We start from the raw sequence: 15,331 nt of genomic DNA, 5'->3' as shown, positions 1-15,331 counted from the left end.
ATAATACCAAACTCTATTACTTGTGAGAGCTAAAGCATATTTCTATCAGTGTTTCCAGTTTAACACTTTAAGTAGCACACTGAACACTGATTTTATAAATCATGGCCCAAATTCTGCTCTTGGGCTCTATGTCAATGTGTGCTTGGGCTTTGCAGCTCCCTACAAGATGCCCCGTGGTCCTACTACATCCCTCTTCAGGCAATGAGCAGTGAAGGTGAGTCCTCTAGGCTTGCTTCTAGGAAATAGCCAGAACCTAGTAGGCTCAAATAAAAATTGTTACAGTGCCTTAGCAGTTCAGTTCCTAGCTGGGACCAAGGGGACAAGGAAGTGTGCTCCTTTCTGGCCAAAGGACTTCATGGGATAACCAGAGTTTGTTTCTAGCTGCATTTGCTTAAGTTGAATTTGCAGGGAGAGAAAGGACTAAGAACCTTAAACCTGAGGTAAGAAAGAGTCCCAAAGAAGAAGGAGCAATGAACTGAAATAGAGCAGTGCATAGGTGCTGTTTATAGGGTCCTTGGGAAGGAACCCAAAGTAGTGGGCAGGCTTGGGTTCCTCTACCAGCCACAGTGGCATAAACCCCAAGAATGCGACACAGCTTATATGAGAGCTCAAACAAAGGGCTGAATTTAAAAGGCCCAGAGCCGGGGCTGAAGATGCTAGCTCAGGGAATGGGACTCATATATTACTACCCTGGTAGGAATTCATTTGGACTTTGTGACTTGGTCGGAGGGCCATGTCATGGAAAACCAATGAAGGTCGGTTGGCAGCCTGCAGGCGGTGCCAGGGGCAAGAAAAGGATGGCAATACCTCACCCAAATGCTAGGAGACATCCAAGAGGTGAGTGCCCCCTTTCCTGGTGCACATGGACAACTCTAACTGACATGGGCATCTAAGAGCAAATTTGGACCCTAAATCAGTTTGTTCTAAGTGGGTTACAAAATGTTCTGTAACATTTCTTCTTTAATTCTACTTACCATTTGCACAGAAAATTATTAGTTAGGAATGCACAGAGGCAGAACATACAAGTGGAAGTCAGGAACTCCTGAGCTCTAATGCTGGCTCTAACAGTGACTCCCCCTGTGACCTTGGTAGGTCACTGATATTGTCTTAGCTTCAGTTTTCCAGACTTCAGAATGGGAATAAAAGCCTTATCTCAAAGAGTTGTGTTGTGAAGATCCTTTTATAAAGAGATTTGTGGTCCTCTGGTTTAAAAGGTCCTTTTGTGCCAATTCATAAAATAAGAAGATGGCATATTAGAGGGGAAAGGGGTTAAAGAGAGGACTACTCAATGGATAGATTTATTTTCTGAGCAACACATGAAGAGGAATGAGTATTGTGACATGCACATTTTAAGAACAAAGCTCTCATTTTCCTAATCTTGGCTATTATTGTGTGTATTTTGTGTAACTAATTTCTCAGAGTCTGACTTGGACAAGCCATGGTGATTGAGAAAAATGTGTTTGGCAGAAGAAGTATGAGACAATTGTACTGTAAACAACTTTTTTTAAGTCTAGTTACACAAATGGAAATAAGTTGTGAGCTCCTGCTTGATGAACACATTTAGGAATGAGAAAGTTAATTAAGTAAACCAAGAAGGAAGAATATTTTGCTCTTCCCATCTCTTTTTGGCATAACTTTGCTTGGATATAAATTCAGTGATACCACATTGAAGATCTTAAAAAGAGTTTGAAGGAGTGTAAACTAAAATGATGAACTGAAAATTTGAACTACTGTACGATAGAATAGATTGAGGGCAATTAATGTGAATAGCCAAAAACAGTGATGATCAAATTTAGAGTCTGTATCAAATTGAGACTTACTTTAGTTTTACCATCCAATGCGTCTTGCTAAACTGTACTACTCATGTCCACTGTAGAGCTTAAATGATCATAGTATTTGGAGCAACAAAATGTCCATGCAGGGTTAATGAACTCCTGAGTGAATGGGGAGGCAGGCAGCAGTGGAAGCGCTTAGGCTCTTATTCAAGGTATTGCTGAGTACTTTAGAGTACCATTTACAAAAGCATGAAGCACTTGGTATAGAGACCAATAAATGGCAACTACTGGACCGGAAAAAAATTAAGGAGCGCTATAACACTCCCCAAATACCTCCAGTATAATAACTCCCCTCTCACAGGCACTGAATCTGTGTATGCAAAAAGAAACTTTTAATAAAAGGGGAAAGAAACCCAGCATTGATTCGAAAACATATGACCATAAGCAAAACACCCATCCCAGAGTACATTGGGTAGTGTCTTTTCCTCGGTCTCTCACCATGTGATGTGAAAGTCTGACAAAATGTCCCTTTAACACGCCACTCCTTTCTCCCTCCACCACACCCGACTCACAGTTGTTGTCCTTGGTCAGTGATGATCCATGGTTCAGAGATGTGTTCTCATAAATTCACCTCCCACATCGGGGGAAGGGAAGGCCTTGAACAATGCCTCTGTTGCTGCTCTACCATTGCTCGCTCCACTGCTGGCCTCTCTGCCATCGTCCACTTCACTGCTGGCTGCTCCATTGTCATTCTCTCCTCCACTACCCGTTCCAAGAGAGACTAAGCCAAAAAAAACCAACCCATTTTTATTCTGGAATAAGAGTGTCTACAGAGAGAGTCATACTGATATAAATATATCAATTGAACTGTGCCAGTGTAACTATACTGGTAAGTAAAACTTTCTCATGTAGATACCATGGAGGGGAAAGAGGCAGAGAGAAGTCAGGAGCATTATAACTAAAAGAAAAAATGAGGTCCCATAGTTACCAAAATTCCCATAGCAACTTCATGCCATTCTAGCTAGCAGCTAAACTAACATCTTCTTCCCTCCAGTATTCTCAGTTTGAGACTGAGGTTAGTATAAATAACTCTTCCAAAGCTTGAGCACTTCTCGTTTCACGTAAGCTCCCAGGGTAGACTGATTCTGAAAGTTCGGGTAAGCTTTATAAGTTTTTCTCTGCCCCCACTAATCCTTTTTGTATGTCTTAAAAACAGCAATGTCCAAGTTTAATTTGGCAATCCAACTAATTGCATCAGGTGACATGAAGCACATGGCAGAGATACCACCAGGATATGATTGTTTGGTACATTGATTGAAGTGTTCCCTAATTTGAAGTCAGTTTCCACAGTCCCCATTTATGAATTCCACAATATAAGGTTGTTTCTCAGTCCCCGTTTATGAAGAAGATAGGTACATCTGCTATGCGATGTTTAGAAGCAGTTCAGAGAGGACCATATTTTTCATAAGTGTGAAAAGCTACTAGATTCTTTGATTGGGTCCTTGATGAGCTGTGTATTTGGAATATTGCCATCCTTCCACTTTGCTCGCCATTGATCTTTTTGGGAAAACACCAGGTCTTCGAGCTCTTGCACTACAAGTCAAAAAAGTTTTCTAGATTTGAGTTGGTGTCTCAATGCATTATTTAGCTCTTCATATATTGGAAGATCCTGTGTCTTTAAATATGATGGAATTCCTGAAGGATTTTCATGTCACAATGAATTTGGGGTCGATGAATGTGCACCAGTATGGGAAGCCATGGTTGTGTTGTTTTACTGTGCCTGTAATGATCCACATGACTATGCTGAGAATCTGCTCATGATGTGTGGGACCTATGTATCCAGATGGATGAACAGCATTATGCTGTAATGCCATACAAGAGGTCTTGTAGAGTTTTTGCATTGGCTCTCCACATATTTCCTCCCATTTCTGAATGAGATTTACATGGATCTTTGGGTTTTTTTGGATATTTTTCAAGTACTGGTGGTAGGTGAGGCTTTGGTCTAATGCCACACCAAGATATTTTGGGGTGGGATCATGTCTTACCCACTCACCACAAAAGCCCACATGCAGTTCTGCTTGAGCCTTTTGATTGTTTAGATGGAATGCTGACATGACAGTCTTAGTGGGGTTTGTTTAGCTGTCAATATAAGAAATGTTCTCCCATGATTTTAAAGGTCCTTCGTTAGAATTTATTCTATGTTAAGTAAATTCCTTGCCTATATGGTCAGAGCAATGACATCAGTATAGACAAATTTATGTGATGTTTGGTGAAGAGGCTTGTTCTAGATATTAAACAGAATCATGCTAGGATTAATCTCTGTGGTACGCTAAAGTTAAGAGTGTATGGCCTGCTGACCTCGTCACCATGGAAAATGAAAACCTGTGATTGGTCAGAACATCTCAGAAGAGAGTTTTTTTGTTGTATTCCATGGGATAATATTGCTGGCTTTCAGGAGGAGACTGTTCCTCTATAGGGTGCTGTAGGTGGCAGATTAAGTCTGAGAAAACTCCCACATTCTTAAATTTTAAGAATATTCTCCACCTCAGTGTGTGTTTAAGCCTAAAATGTGGTCAGTGCAGCTGCAGCCTGGTCAGAAACTCACTTGTTCATTCAGTAACTTTGCTTCTACAAGCAACATAATCCTTACTAGTAATAGTCTTTCCATGAGCTTGTTTGAGATACAGAGGAGTAATATGGGCTGGTGTAATGAGGGGTTAGTGGTTGACTTCCCATCTTAGCAATGGCAATAACCATAGCCTTGTGCCAGATCCTTGGGACGAGCACTGAGGAATGGATATTGGAGATCAGTGCTGCCAGCCATTTCCATTCTTTGGCCCTGAGATTTTTAATAAATTCTGGAAAGACATTATCAAATCCTGCAGCTTTCCTGGTTTTCTTGAGTGAAAGAGCTGTATTTATTTCCTCAACAGTGAAAAGCAATGATGGGGACGGGATGAGATCGGTACTCAACTGATTGTTTGTTGAAGCTCTGCACTATTTGAACTTAGTGGACTTGTCCCCTGGTGCTTGTCCCCTTGCCCCTACTAAACTCTAGCTGATCAGCTATCAGTGTTATTGATAGACAACTCCATCACAATAGCATAAAACAAATTGAATTTGATTTCAAATAACACAAAGCATTGCATATTAATTGTACTAATTGGAGTAGAATCCCTGATGCATAATTAAGGGCTGGTAAGTTAAGTAGAATACATTAGAACAAGGACCAGGGCCTTGCTTCGGTACTGATTTAGTGGAGACCTTTAGGATTACATTATTACTTCATACTTTAGAAATGCTCTTGCCCTAGTTCTGGTTTTGAGTTTCATTGCTGCAAGAGGTGGCAGAATATTCCCCTTCCCTAGTGTACTGCTGCTAGTCACAGACACTATTAATGGCTCCAGTTTGCTTTCTAATCAGAGGTAGAGATGTGTATTTTTTATTAAAATTTATGGAGAAAGGCTATCTTTTGCATGTTTCACTCAGCACAAATGACAAATAAAAGCTAGTCTTTCTTACTAGTAGAAACCCTGTAAGCAGAGAGCTGTCTCGGAGAAGAAATAGAAGGTGCAGAATTTTCCATTGTGTCCACCATCTTTGTTCATTTGTTTTTATTCCAGATGTCATCAGGTTTTTCTGATAAAACACTTCTTCTCTGAAATGCAAGAATTAAACATCTTGTCTGTGTAAATGTCCTTAGTTAATGATGGTGCTGTACAGTCTGCCATATATCCAATCCATTCTTTTGGCACTGGGTTTGACCCTGCCAAGAAAACTGAATTTGCCTTTGACACAGTAAGTTGGCTTTGTAGTCTTATAACTTAAGTGAGGATTGGGTCGGGGTGTATGTTTTCAAGTAGTGAACATGGGATGAACTGCTCAGTTCAGTGTAACAGTACTAACCAGAGAGAAGTCTACATCTTTCACTTCAATTTTTTCAGAAACGCTTTAAATACTTTGTCTTTCTCCGTTGGAGAAGGGTAACTACAGTCAAACGGCACCTTTTCTTCACACCTGTGCTTCCTGCGTATCTTTGAGTCACAGCTGCTAACTTTACTAGTACAAATCAAGTTTATTTATGTGTGATGGAATTAGAAATTGAGGTCTCATGTGGCATTGCAGAGCCAATAGAGCAATGAGAGAGGAAATTGTTAATGCTCTGGAGTGTCAGAAGATGCATTATGACAATTATAATGGTTCTAATTGGTTTCACTTTTTATTTTATAGGATTATAATTCAATACAGTAAAATATTAACTCTCAGGCTTTAATTTCAGTTGTTGGACTTTCCATGTTTTTGTCCCTGTAAAGTCTGCTCAGCCAGTAGGATGTTGGGTTCCTGAAATATTGTGGGAGAAGACAGAGGTCCTATTTTAGAATGGAAGTGTGTACAAATCAAATAGAACAGAGAACGGTACAAGGAGAGTCATGATGCAGAAGCAAACATGGTGAGATTGGGAATGGAGAGAAATGAGAGCAGAGATGTATGGAGGTCTGGAGTTATGAAAGGCTTTTTGACATTTCACTTCTCACTGAATAATATTAAGTAACAAACACTTATTTTTGTAGGAGGTTTATGGAGACTCATCTGAGAACAATTCCAAGTGAAGCATTTTCTAATCTCCCCAACATCTCCAGGATGTAAGTATTCTATTTTTTACACTTTAATAAAATGCTAGAATTAATCACTTCTTTCCCGTCCCCCCAAAAATTCTCCTAGTGTGTAACTATCTCTCACATCAAGCTACAAAGGCTATAATTTAAGATATAAGTAGAAAACTTCAAGGGCTCAGGGCCATACAATTCCCTTGTACATAAGTTTATACAGCAAAAATTGGCACCATTACTAGCTGTGAGAATTTCAGCTAATCTTCACATCTTTTTTAATACGTATAATCTGCACTGGCTGTTCTTAAGCATGTAAACCAATACCAGATAAAGGAATAAATCTGTTGATACAGAGGTGATAAATGGGTTTGTTATTACGGTTCATTGTATATGAAAAGGTGGTTCCATCTATTATAACCACTATCATGTTCTGTCACCATGCTGATCTTGGACTGTATTTTCAGTGCCCTGGGACTATTTCTAGCCAGTGTAAATTAGTCTTCAGGTTGCTGTAGGATGGCACAGTGGGGTCTGGCCGTGCAAAAAGGCTGCACTAGGATCAAAGGAATACTAAGATGAGTTTTAAGTCTCTTTTGTGCATGTATATACACATACATGTGACCTGCCATCTCTCCAGATCAGCCTCATCACAGGATCCAGCCCATTGTATTTTAAAAGAGTATCATCCAACTTTTAACAAACTTATTTACAGAACTGTAATAGCTGGTTTAGAGAAATAGCAGCCTACTGTGTAAAAGAACTTCTAAAATGGGTATTATTTTCTTCATACAAAGCACACCCCAAGCTGTCACCTACTACCTCACACTGGAACCAATACAGGGTATCATCAAACAACTACAACCCATACTTAATGGGAACCCATTCTGAAAGAAATCTTTCCTGAACCCATCTTCTGGCCTTCAAACAACTCCCCAACGTCTTCACACTCATCATCAGGAGCAAACCACCCACAGACCAGAACCCACCAACTCAAAGCAGCACCAAACCCTGCCAGAACAACATATGTAAAACTGGCAGACATATCTCCACCACTGCAATGATCAACACCTCCCACAACACGCCTTTCAAGATCCATGGGTCCTACACATGCCAATCACAACTCATGGTGTATCTCATTCAGTGCACTAAATGTCCCAGTAGCAACTATGTGGGTGAAACCAGACAATCACTACACCCTTGAATGAACTCACATAGGAAAATGATAAAAGACAGCAACACCCTATCACCTGTGGGTGAACACTGTTTACAAAGTGATCGCTCTGTCTAACTTATCAATCTTCATTCTCAAAAGAAACCTGTACAACAACTTTCAAAAGATGAGCCTGGGACTTAAATTCATAACTTTGATAGACACTAACAATCATGGACTGAATAGAGATACTGGATTTATTGCTTATTACAACAAACTGTAACCCACTAACAACCCTCTACAGCTGCTTTTCTCACTCACTCACCTCCTTATGACTGGAAGGATGCTAATGGGCCATTTCACCTTGAATGGTCCCTTGAAATATGTGTTAACTATGTATGCTAAACAAACTATTCAAATCTTATATTTAGCCAGTGCACTTTGAGTTAGGTCTGGTCCAAACTACAGACCTATATCAGTATAACTATGTTGCTCAGAGGTATGAAAAATCCACACCCCTGGGTGACATAGTTCTCCTGACCTACCCCCCGGGTAGACAGTGCTATGTCTGTCTCTCAGGGAGATGGCTTAACTACACCAATGGGAGAGCTCTCTCTCATCATCTTAAAGCGTCTTCATTAAAGCATTTCAGTAACACAGCTGCCGATGCAGCATTTAAGTGTAGATTTGCCCTTAGTTTCCCAGATCTGAAGAAGAGCTGTGTTTAAGCCCCAAAGCTTATCTCTCTCACTAATGGAAGTTATTCCAATATAAGATATTACCTCAACTACCTTGTCTCTCTAATAGCCTAGGATCAATATGGCTACAACAACTACTGCATATCCCAGAGTAGCATTTATTTTTCAAATTTACCAGATGACCAAAATATGAAAATTAAGAAATTTTAAAGTAAGTAAGGGATTCCAATAAAAAATTACATCATAAGAAAGATGTAAAGGTTCCACAATTATTTTACAAGTTAGCCACAGTATACTTTAATTTCACACTTCAGCAGAACCTATTAGAACATAGCCATCAACCATGCCAAACCCTTACATCAGTAAGGGTAAAGTAAAGTAAAAAGCAGTATTAATCCAGCCCTTTAAAGAACTACTGGCAGTGGCATTAGTGATGTTCATTATCCCCAATGTGGTGGAAATTCCAAACGGTGGAATTACTTGGTAGTTACTGTGAATGCTTTTGCCATAGAAATTCACAAGATCCAGTGCTTGTAGATTAGCTTGAGTGTGGATCTATTGATTTGACAGGTGACACCCCATCTCTGTGAGGTAGGTTACTTGATGGTAATAAGAAGAAATAAGTGTGGTCTAGGGATGTTGCTTCAGAGTCAAATTTAGCAATTTGAGTAATTAATGTCAGTCTTTTTTCATGTTATTAATTGACATAGGAACATCTGCGGCTTTTAAGTTTGCAGGTGCAACTTTGCTTCCACAGTTGCCATCCCAGTTTGTCAACTTTTAGACATTTAACTACATGCTTTATGGTTGCAAACAGATACTTTGATGTTTAAATGTAACCATTTGCGTCCACAGTGCACTGTGAATGCAGTTATTTGCAGACATAGAATTGCTCCCACAAATTAAAGACTTAGTTGCAATTTATCTGGTGATCAGATTCTGCATTTTTTATGCCTATAAAAATAAATTTTTGCCTACTGCTCAGAAGCAAACTTGATTCAGAAGAATATTGTAGTGACAGTTGCACCTCATAGGACTCCCTTGTAAATGAAGAAGAATATTTCCTCCCCTTTTTCTCTCTCATGCCTAGTATTTAATATAAAATAAATAGCTGCCTTAGGGTTTTCTATAATGAATCATGCTGGAATTTTGCCACACTAAATAACTCTGCAGTCACTCCTAATATACACTTAGTATTTATTTTTTATTTTGGCAAGCCAAAGTCTTTCTCCTGATAAAATATATTAAACATTTTTTTGACTAAATATCAAGTGTTTGCTGTAGTCACCAACAGAACTACAGCTTATGAGACAGATGATGTTATACCTAGAATTATTTTAACTTAATTTAAAATAACAATTTAAAATAGAAACCACTGCAGCCATTAGAATGCTGTCAATGAGAGCTATGAGAAGAAAATATCATTCAGATACATTTTAATCCAAATAGCTCCAGACTGTGCACATTCTGATCATGCTAAACTTTTCAGAAATCTTTTATTGAAAAGGTGATAATTGGAGGGGCACATGCATTAATCATTGTCCTTCCAATTGGGACTTGATCAAAGCCAAATTATAAACAGTGATGTTTGTTTTAGAAGACTATGAATAAAAGTGGACCTTTTGGTCCTCTGGAGTTCTTTTAATTTAACTTTCTATCGATCATCTGTGTGGGTTTCCTATTCTCCATCCACAGAAGAAACACTTCTTAGGTGAGAAGCCTATCTCACAACTCCATTTTGGCCCACAGGTCATCACATCAGGGACAACCCACAGATTTTTGCCCAGAATCTATCCTGTCCTTTTAGAATACATGGGGATTCTTTCCCAACTAGCACCTCGCAGTCTGAAGGTCTTGGATCCCACTTAGGAGTTAAACTCTTGGAGATTGCTCCCTCATTTGGACCCCATAACTGGAGTATGGCAGGTTCACCTCTGACTCTTTATTTGGGTTGTTCTTTGTACAGATACCCTTTGCTCCTTCACCCCCTTCTCCAGCTTCACCTCTACCCCAGTATTTTCCACCTGGATTCCACTCTCTTGTTAGAATTTGTCTAGGGTTCTCTCTATCCTGTTTTTCCTCTGCCCTGGCATTTCCTACTTGAACATCACTTTCTTTGGCTTGTTGGTTCCTGTCTAGGGTTTACTTGTATCCCCTCTTTATGAGCTCTGGGTGCCAGGCTTGACTCTAGCCCCGTTGTTTTTTACTCTTCACTGAGGTTCCACTGGGCTTCCCTTCGCCTACTTAGCAGGCTAAGACCACAGAATTGGGTAAAGTTTGTGCCACCCCAACACTTTTCCATTGGAACCTCCTATATACTTCCAATGGGACTATTGCTATTGGATAAGATTTTTCCCCGTCCTCATGTATGCACTGTATGCCTACATTACCCTCTGCTCAAAACTACTGTGGTTTATCCAGCCTGCTCCACATGAGCAAGCACCTGGCAACTGAATCATTAACCCCCCTCTCATCTTTGAGCCACCTTTACAGGAGTTGTTTTTACTGTCTTCTGAGAGCTTCCACTCTAGCTACAATATTCCCCCACTCCTCCTTCCATATATGGGAAGTCCTGCTTAATATGATCTTTCCCTCCCTCACTGGTAGTAGCTTATATCCTGGCAGATAGAAGTGGCCTTCTTTTCTTCCTGTCTTGCACTAGTGGGCCGTACTGCTTGAGGGGTCTTGCCCTTTTCCCTCTATTCAACCACTAGTGTAGGACAAGCTACTTTCTTTGGAAAATCAGCTTCTATACACTTTTTGGCCAGTTTTACTGCTGCCTCCAGCATTTCTGATGTTTTCTCCAACAGACATTAGTAGTATCTGGGAAGCTCTGCATAAACTGTTGTAAGATCACAGTATCCATGACTGCTTCAGCCTCTTGCTCTCTTGGCCTCAACCATCTGTTGGCCCATCAGTCAACTTCTGGATGAAGGCTATGGGCAGTACCCTATAAGTTCACCTGGCTGCCCTAAATTTCTGTCTGTACCTTTTGGCCAACAAGCTTACACGTTCCAGTATAACAGCCTTTAATACGTCATGGTTCTTGGCCTGTTCTTCCTTCAACGCAATATAAGCATCTTGGACTTTTCCCACCAGATAAGGGGCTAACCATAGTGCCCATAATCCTTTATCCCAGCCTGCACTAGCAATGATTCTCTCAAAAGGCATCATGAACACTTTGGGATCATCCCCAGAGCCTTTTCTACAGAGTCTCAGTAATAACTATTGCTATAGCTGAGTCTGCTTCTTCATGAACTCCTGAAACACTCAGGCCTGGTCTACACTGCCACTGGTGGTCGACAGGAGATATGTAGGCTACATTATGTAGCTTGCATATCTCCTGTCGACGTACTTAGGTTGCCCTATCTTGATAACTTCACGGCGCTGTGTCAACAGGAGATGCTCTCTTGTCAACGTATCTTTACACCTTCTTTCAGGGAGGTGGATTACTGGCATCAGTCGGAGAGCCCATCTGGGATCAATTGAGTGGGTCTCCACTACCCACTCAATTGATCCTGCTCAATTGATCACCACGGAGTCGGCAGTGAAAACATACCCTCATTGTTGGTCTGCCTGCCATCCCAGCCAGGCTTGTTGCCTCTCCTTCTGTTGGTCTACCAGCCAGCACATCAGCTCCTCCATCTTTTCCAGGTTCAGTCTGTCCTCTCACAGGCCATCTCTTAAACATTTCTGCCTCTGGCTAACAAGTGGATCCCAGACAAGCCACAGTTTGTCGATGGGCTCCCAGTTCAGCTCCTGGTAACCCCAGCTGGTAAGTCTTCTTTATGAATTAAACAGCACACACAGTCCACCAGGGTACCTCTACCAAGTGTCTTTATTATTGTTTCTGCTCCAAGTACACCACAACATAGCACCAGTTATATTGAGCATCCTTCCTACTCCCTGGTTCAGCCTTTTATATTGCTTGCATTCTTCTCAGAGCTACCCAGCTGATGAGCTAATTATTTCATTAGCTCATCAGGTTTCCTGCAGGTGCGAGTGATCCCTTTTACTCTTGCAAATTCAAAATACTTAAGGTCCTCCTACTCTAACTACACCCAATGCCCTGTGTGTTCTAAAGGTATGTCTACACTGCAATAAAACACCTGCAGCTGGCCTATGTTAGCTGGCTTGGGCTGTGGAGCTTTAAAATTGCAGTGTAAATGTTTGAGCCAAAGCAATTTTATAGCTCTGCAGCCTGAGCCCTGTGAGCCTGAGTCATCTGACATCGGCCAGCTATGGGTGCTTTACAGCAATCTAGACCTACCTTAGGAGGCACTGGCTTCCAAAAGACTCAGTTTATAGCTGCTAACAGCACCTTGTTGCAATACCTCATAATGTAAATTAAGCAATAACAGACAGAGGAGGGGGGAGAGAATTTAACAAGATTGAAGTATTTTTCCTTGTCCAGGCACAATCACCATGACTACATGCACAAAGGAAATAAATGGAGATGCAAAACATATCTTAAAGTTTATAATGTGACTATGATTCATATCTCAACATAGAAATTCAACAACTTAATCCATGAATCCTTCCAATTGTGTTCTTTGAGCTATCAACTCAAACTCAATATGGCCAATACCAAGCTTTTGGTCTATTTCCCCTTCCATTTCTCTGCCTTCTAGTCACTTAGGCCTATAAAGTGGATGTTACTTTTTTATTTGTCTCTCTCTAGACCCATACATTTAGGCTGTGGCTAAATCTTGCTGCTTCTTTCTACATAGTATCTCTAAGATCAGTCTGTTACTCTCAGACAAACATCAAAACTTTTGCTCAGGCCTTTGTCACCTTAAACCTTGACTACTGTAAACTCCTTACTGGTCTTGATGCTTGCAATCTCATGCTGCTCAAGTCCATTCAAAACACTGCTGCTAAAATCGTCTTATTGGCTGTTTGATCCTCCTCCTTCTCTTTGATCCCTCCATTGGCTCGCCTTTCTCCACCATGATTTAGGCAACCACAATTTTTCAAACTTGTCCATCTTTAATGTGTTGAATCAGCAATGTTGAGTATTGGCATAGGTAGTTAATGCCAATTATTTTTAAAGTATATTAGGGTTCTCAGCTGAAAAATGCTATTGAGGAGCAACTCTTGCACTCTGCATTAGGTTGGGCCAAGAAACTGTGATCTGCTACCACCCAGGAATGTAAAGTGCCACATCACTCTGAAAAGTGGCAATATGAAATTGGGCTACATATATATATTCTCACTCTGCAGATTTGCTCCTTAGATGTATTCAGAGGAAGAGCTCCTTTATCAGTCCTGCAAAGCTAATACAGATAAACTAGAGTGAAGCTAGTCTGTTAAATACCACATAGTTTCACTAGTGCAGCCCCATTGAAGATAGTGGGGTTGCATGAGTAAAATTGATGGCTTATTTTGGTCTGCAAAATATGTTGATGATGTGTGAGAAGAAAAGAGCCCATGCTCAGAACCTCGGTTGACTTTTCAAAGGTGACAGTTAAAATCCTCTGCCCCGTCCCCCCCAACAAAAACTTACATGCATCTTTTCACAATAAGAATTGAACCCTGTAATGTTATTTTAATGTCACATTTCCAATGTCACATGTCCACACACCACCACACCTTAAATAGGAATAAAGAAAATGGAAGAGAGGAAATATAAATGAAAAATGCTACAACTGCTTGAGTAGAAACACCACCAGAAATAACAGAGCTGTGGAAGTTGGCAATGTGGGGAAGATGGTAGCTGATTTTACTGACTGCTGTATCCAATTAGATTAAATAACTATGACCTTTCTAAAACTTCAGATAATGAAACTACACACTGCTTTGTTTACACTGAAACACTTCTCTGCTGTTTATTGGCCAAATAAGTGACCTAATAATTAGCCCCATAATCCCATATTTTTTGTTCATTTTTTTAAAAAATTTCATTTCTCTGGTCATGTAGCGCATGTTAGTGTTTGATAATGATGGTCTGAGGACTTTGGTTGAAACTGGACATATGGCAAGCAAGTGCTTAACTAAACTTTTTTAGAGAGTTCTGCCAATGGTATCTTTCATTTTGATCCATAGCAGCCTACTCTATTATGGTACTTCTAGATCTCTTTGAACTTAAGAGAAATGTGGCTTTGCCTAGAGACTAGAGTGCAAACCACCGAACTGATTTTCTCTGGTGGCTTTTGTTAAATGTTCAATAGGTTTCTAGAACGATAAAAGTCATTATAACCTGACTCTGCAAATGCTTGTGCATGTAGTATTATTGCCCTTGTGAACCATCTCTGTCCTTCCAAAGCAATTCAGAACTTTTGCATGTGAAAGCCAAATGAGTCTTTTCATTGTGGCAGAGGAGCTGCTGATGCTATATCTCTATTTCTTTCATAAAATAGTGAAGAGTCAATTTCAATGGCATCCTCTTTGCCACCAAAGTTTCCTGGTGAACTAAACAATGTGTCCAAATGCTTTGGAGAGTGATAAACTAGATTCCAGTGACAAGGCCACTGTATGTTTTGTTGCCAGAATTCAGGCACCATAACTACAAAAGCCAATACTGAGATGCCAATGTAGCCCAATTACAAGAACTGATAGTTAGAAAGTTTTGAAGATTATTTTTTCCCCATGGCATGTCTTGCTGTCCAATGAGAGCACTTATGAATCCTTCCCACTTAGACTATACTAATGTTAAGTTAGGCATTTGTATTTTCATCCAAATACTAAATTCTGTGGCATCTTGGAAAAATGCCAGATTCCATGAAGGCAAAATTGTGGAATCTCTGTGGGTGTTCCTGAGATTAATGGGAAGTCCACACCTCTTAAATCTACTAGTTAAGGGTGGCTGCAGAGTCAAGCAGGTATCATTGCATCAGTTTGTGTTTGGTTCATGATTTTACAGTTACCTCCACAACCAAGAGAGCTAGAAGCATATATATTTGTTTGAAAATGAAAGGGTAAGAAAAGATGAAAGTGTGGTTGTGATCAACCCAAAATCTATTTATGACCCCAGGAGATCACAACCTACAGGCTGAAACTGGGTGTCAGCTCCCTGATACTACCAGCCTGTGAGCCACCCAAGCACTCTCCTGTGGGCTCTCAGCTCTTACTTTGCCTTGCAGTTTTAACAATAGGTGA

The 15,331-nt window shown here is 40.3% G+C and overlaps 1 protein-coding gene across 1 annotated transcript in view; it reads left to right on the top strand.

Moving 5' to 3' along the window:
- The window catches only part of TSHR (thyroid stimulating hormone receptor), a 206,915-nt gene that overhangs the window by 72,125 nt on the left and 119,459 nt on the right, over positions 1–15,331 (top strand). The window contains exon 2 of the mRNA XM_067531936.1: positions 6,347–6,418. Within this exon, the coding sequence (XP_067388037.1) occupies positions 6,347–6,418 (72 nt within the window). The remainder of the gene's footprint in view (positions 1–6,346; positions 6,419–15,331) is intronic.

This window comes from Emydura macquarii, unplaced genomic scaffold (assembly GCF_026122565.2).
Source record: "Emydura macquarii macquarii isolate MOO-44397 ecotype Brisbane River unplaced genomic scaffold, CSIRO-AGI_Emac_v2 contig_374, whole genome shotgun sequence".
NCBI lineage: Eukaryota > Metazoa > Chordata > Testudines > Chelidae > Emydura > Emydura macquarii.
Note: the sequence above shows the minus strand (reverse complement) of the source record. Positions and strands in the feature narration are given on the sequence as shown.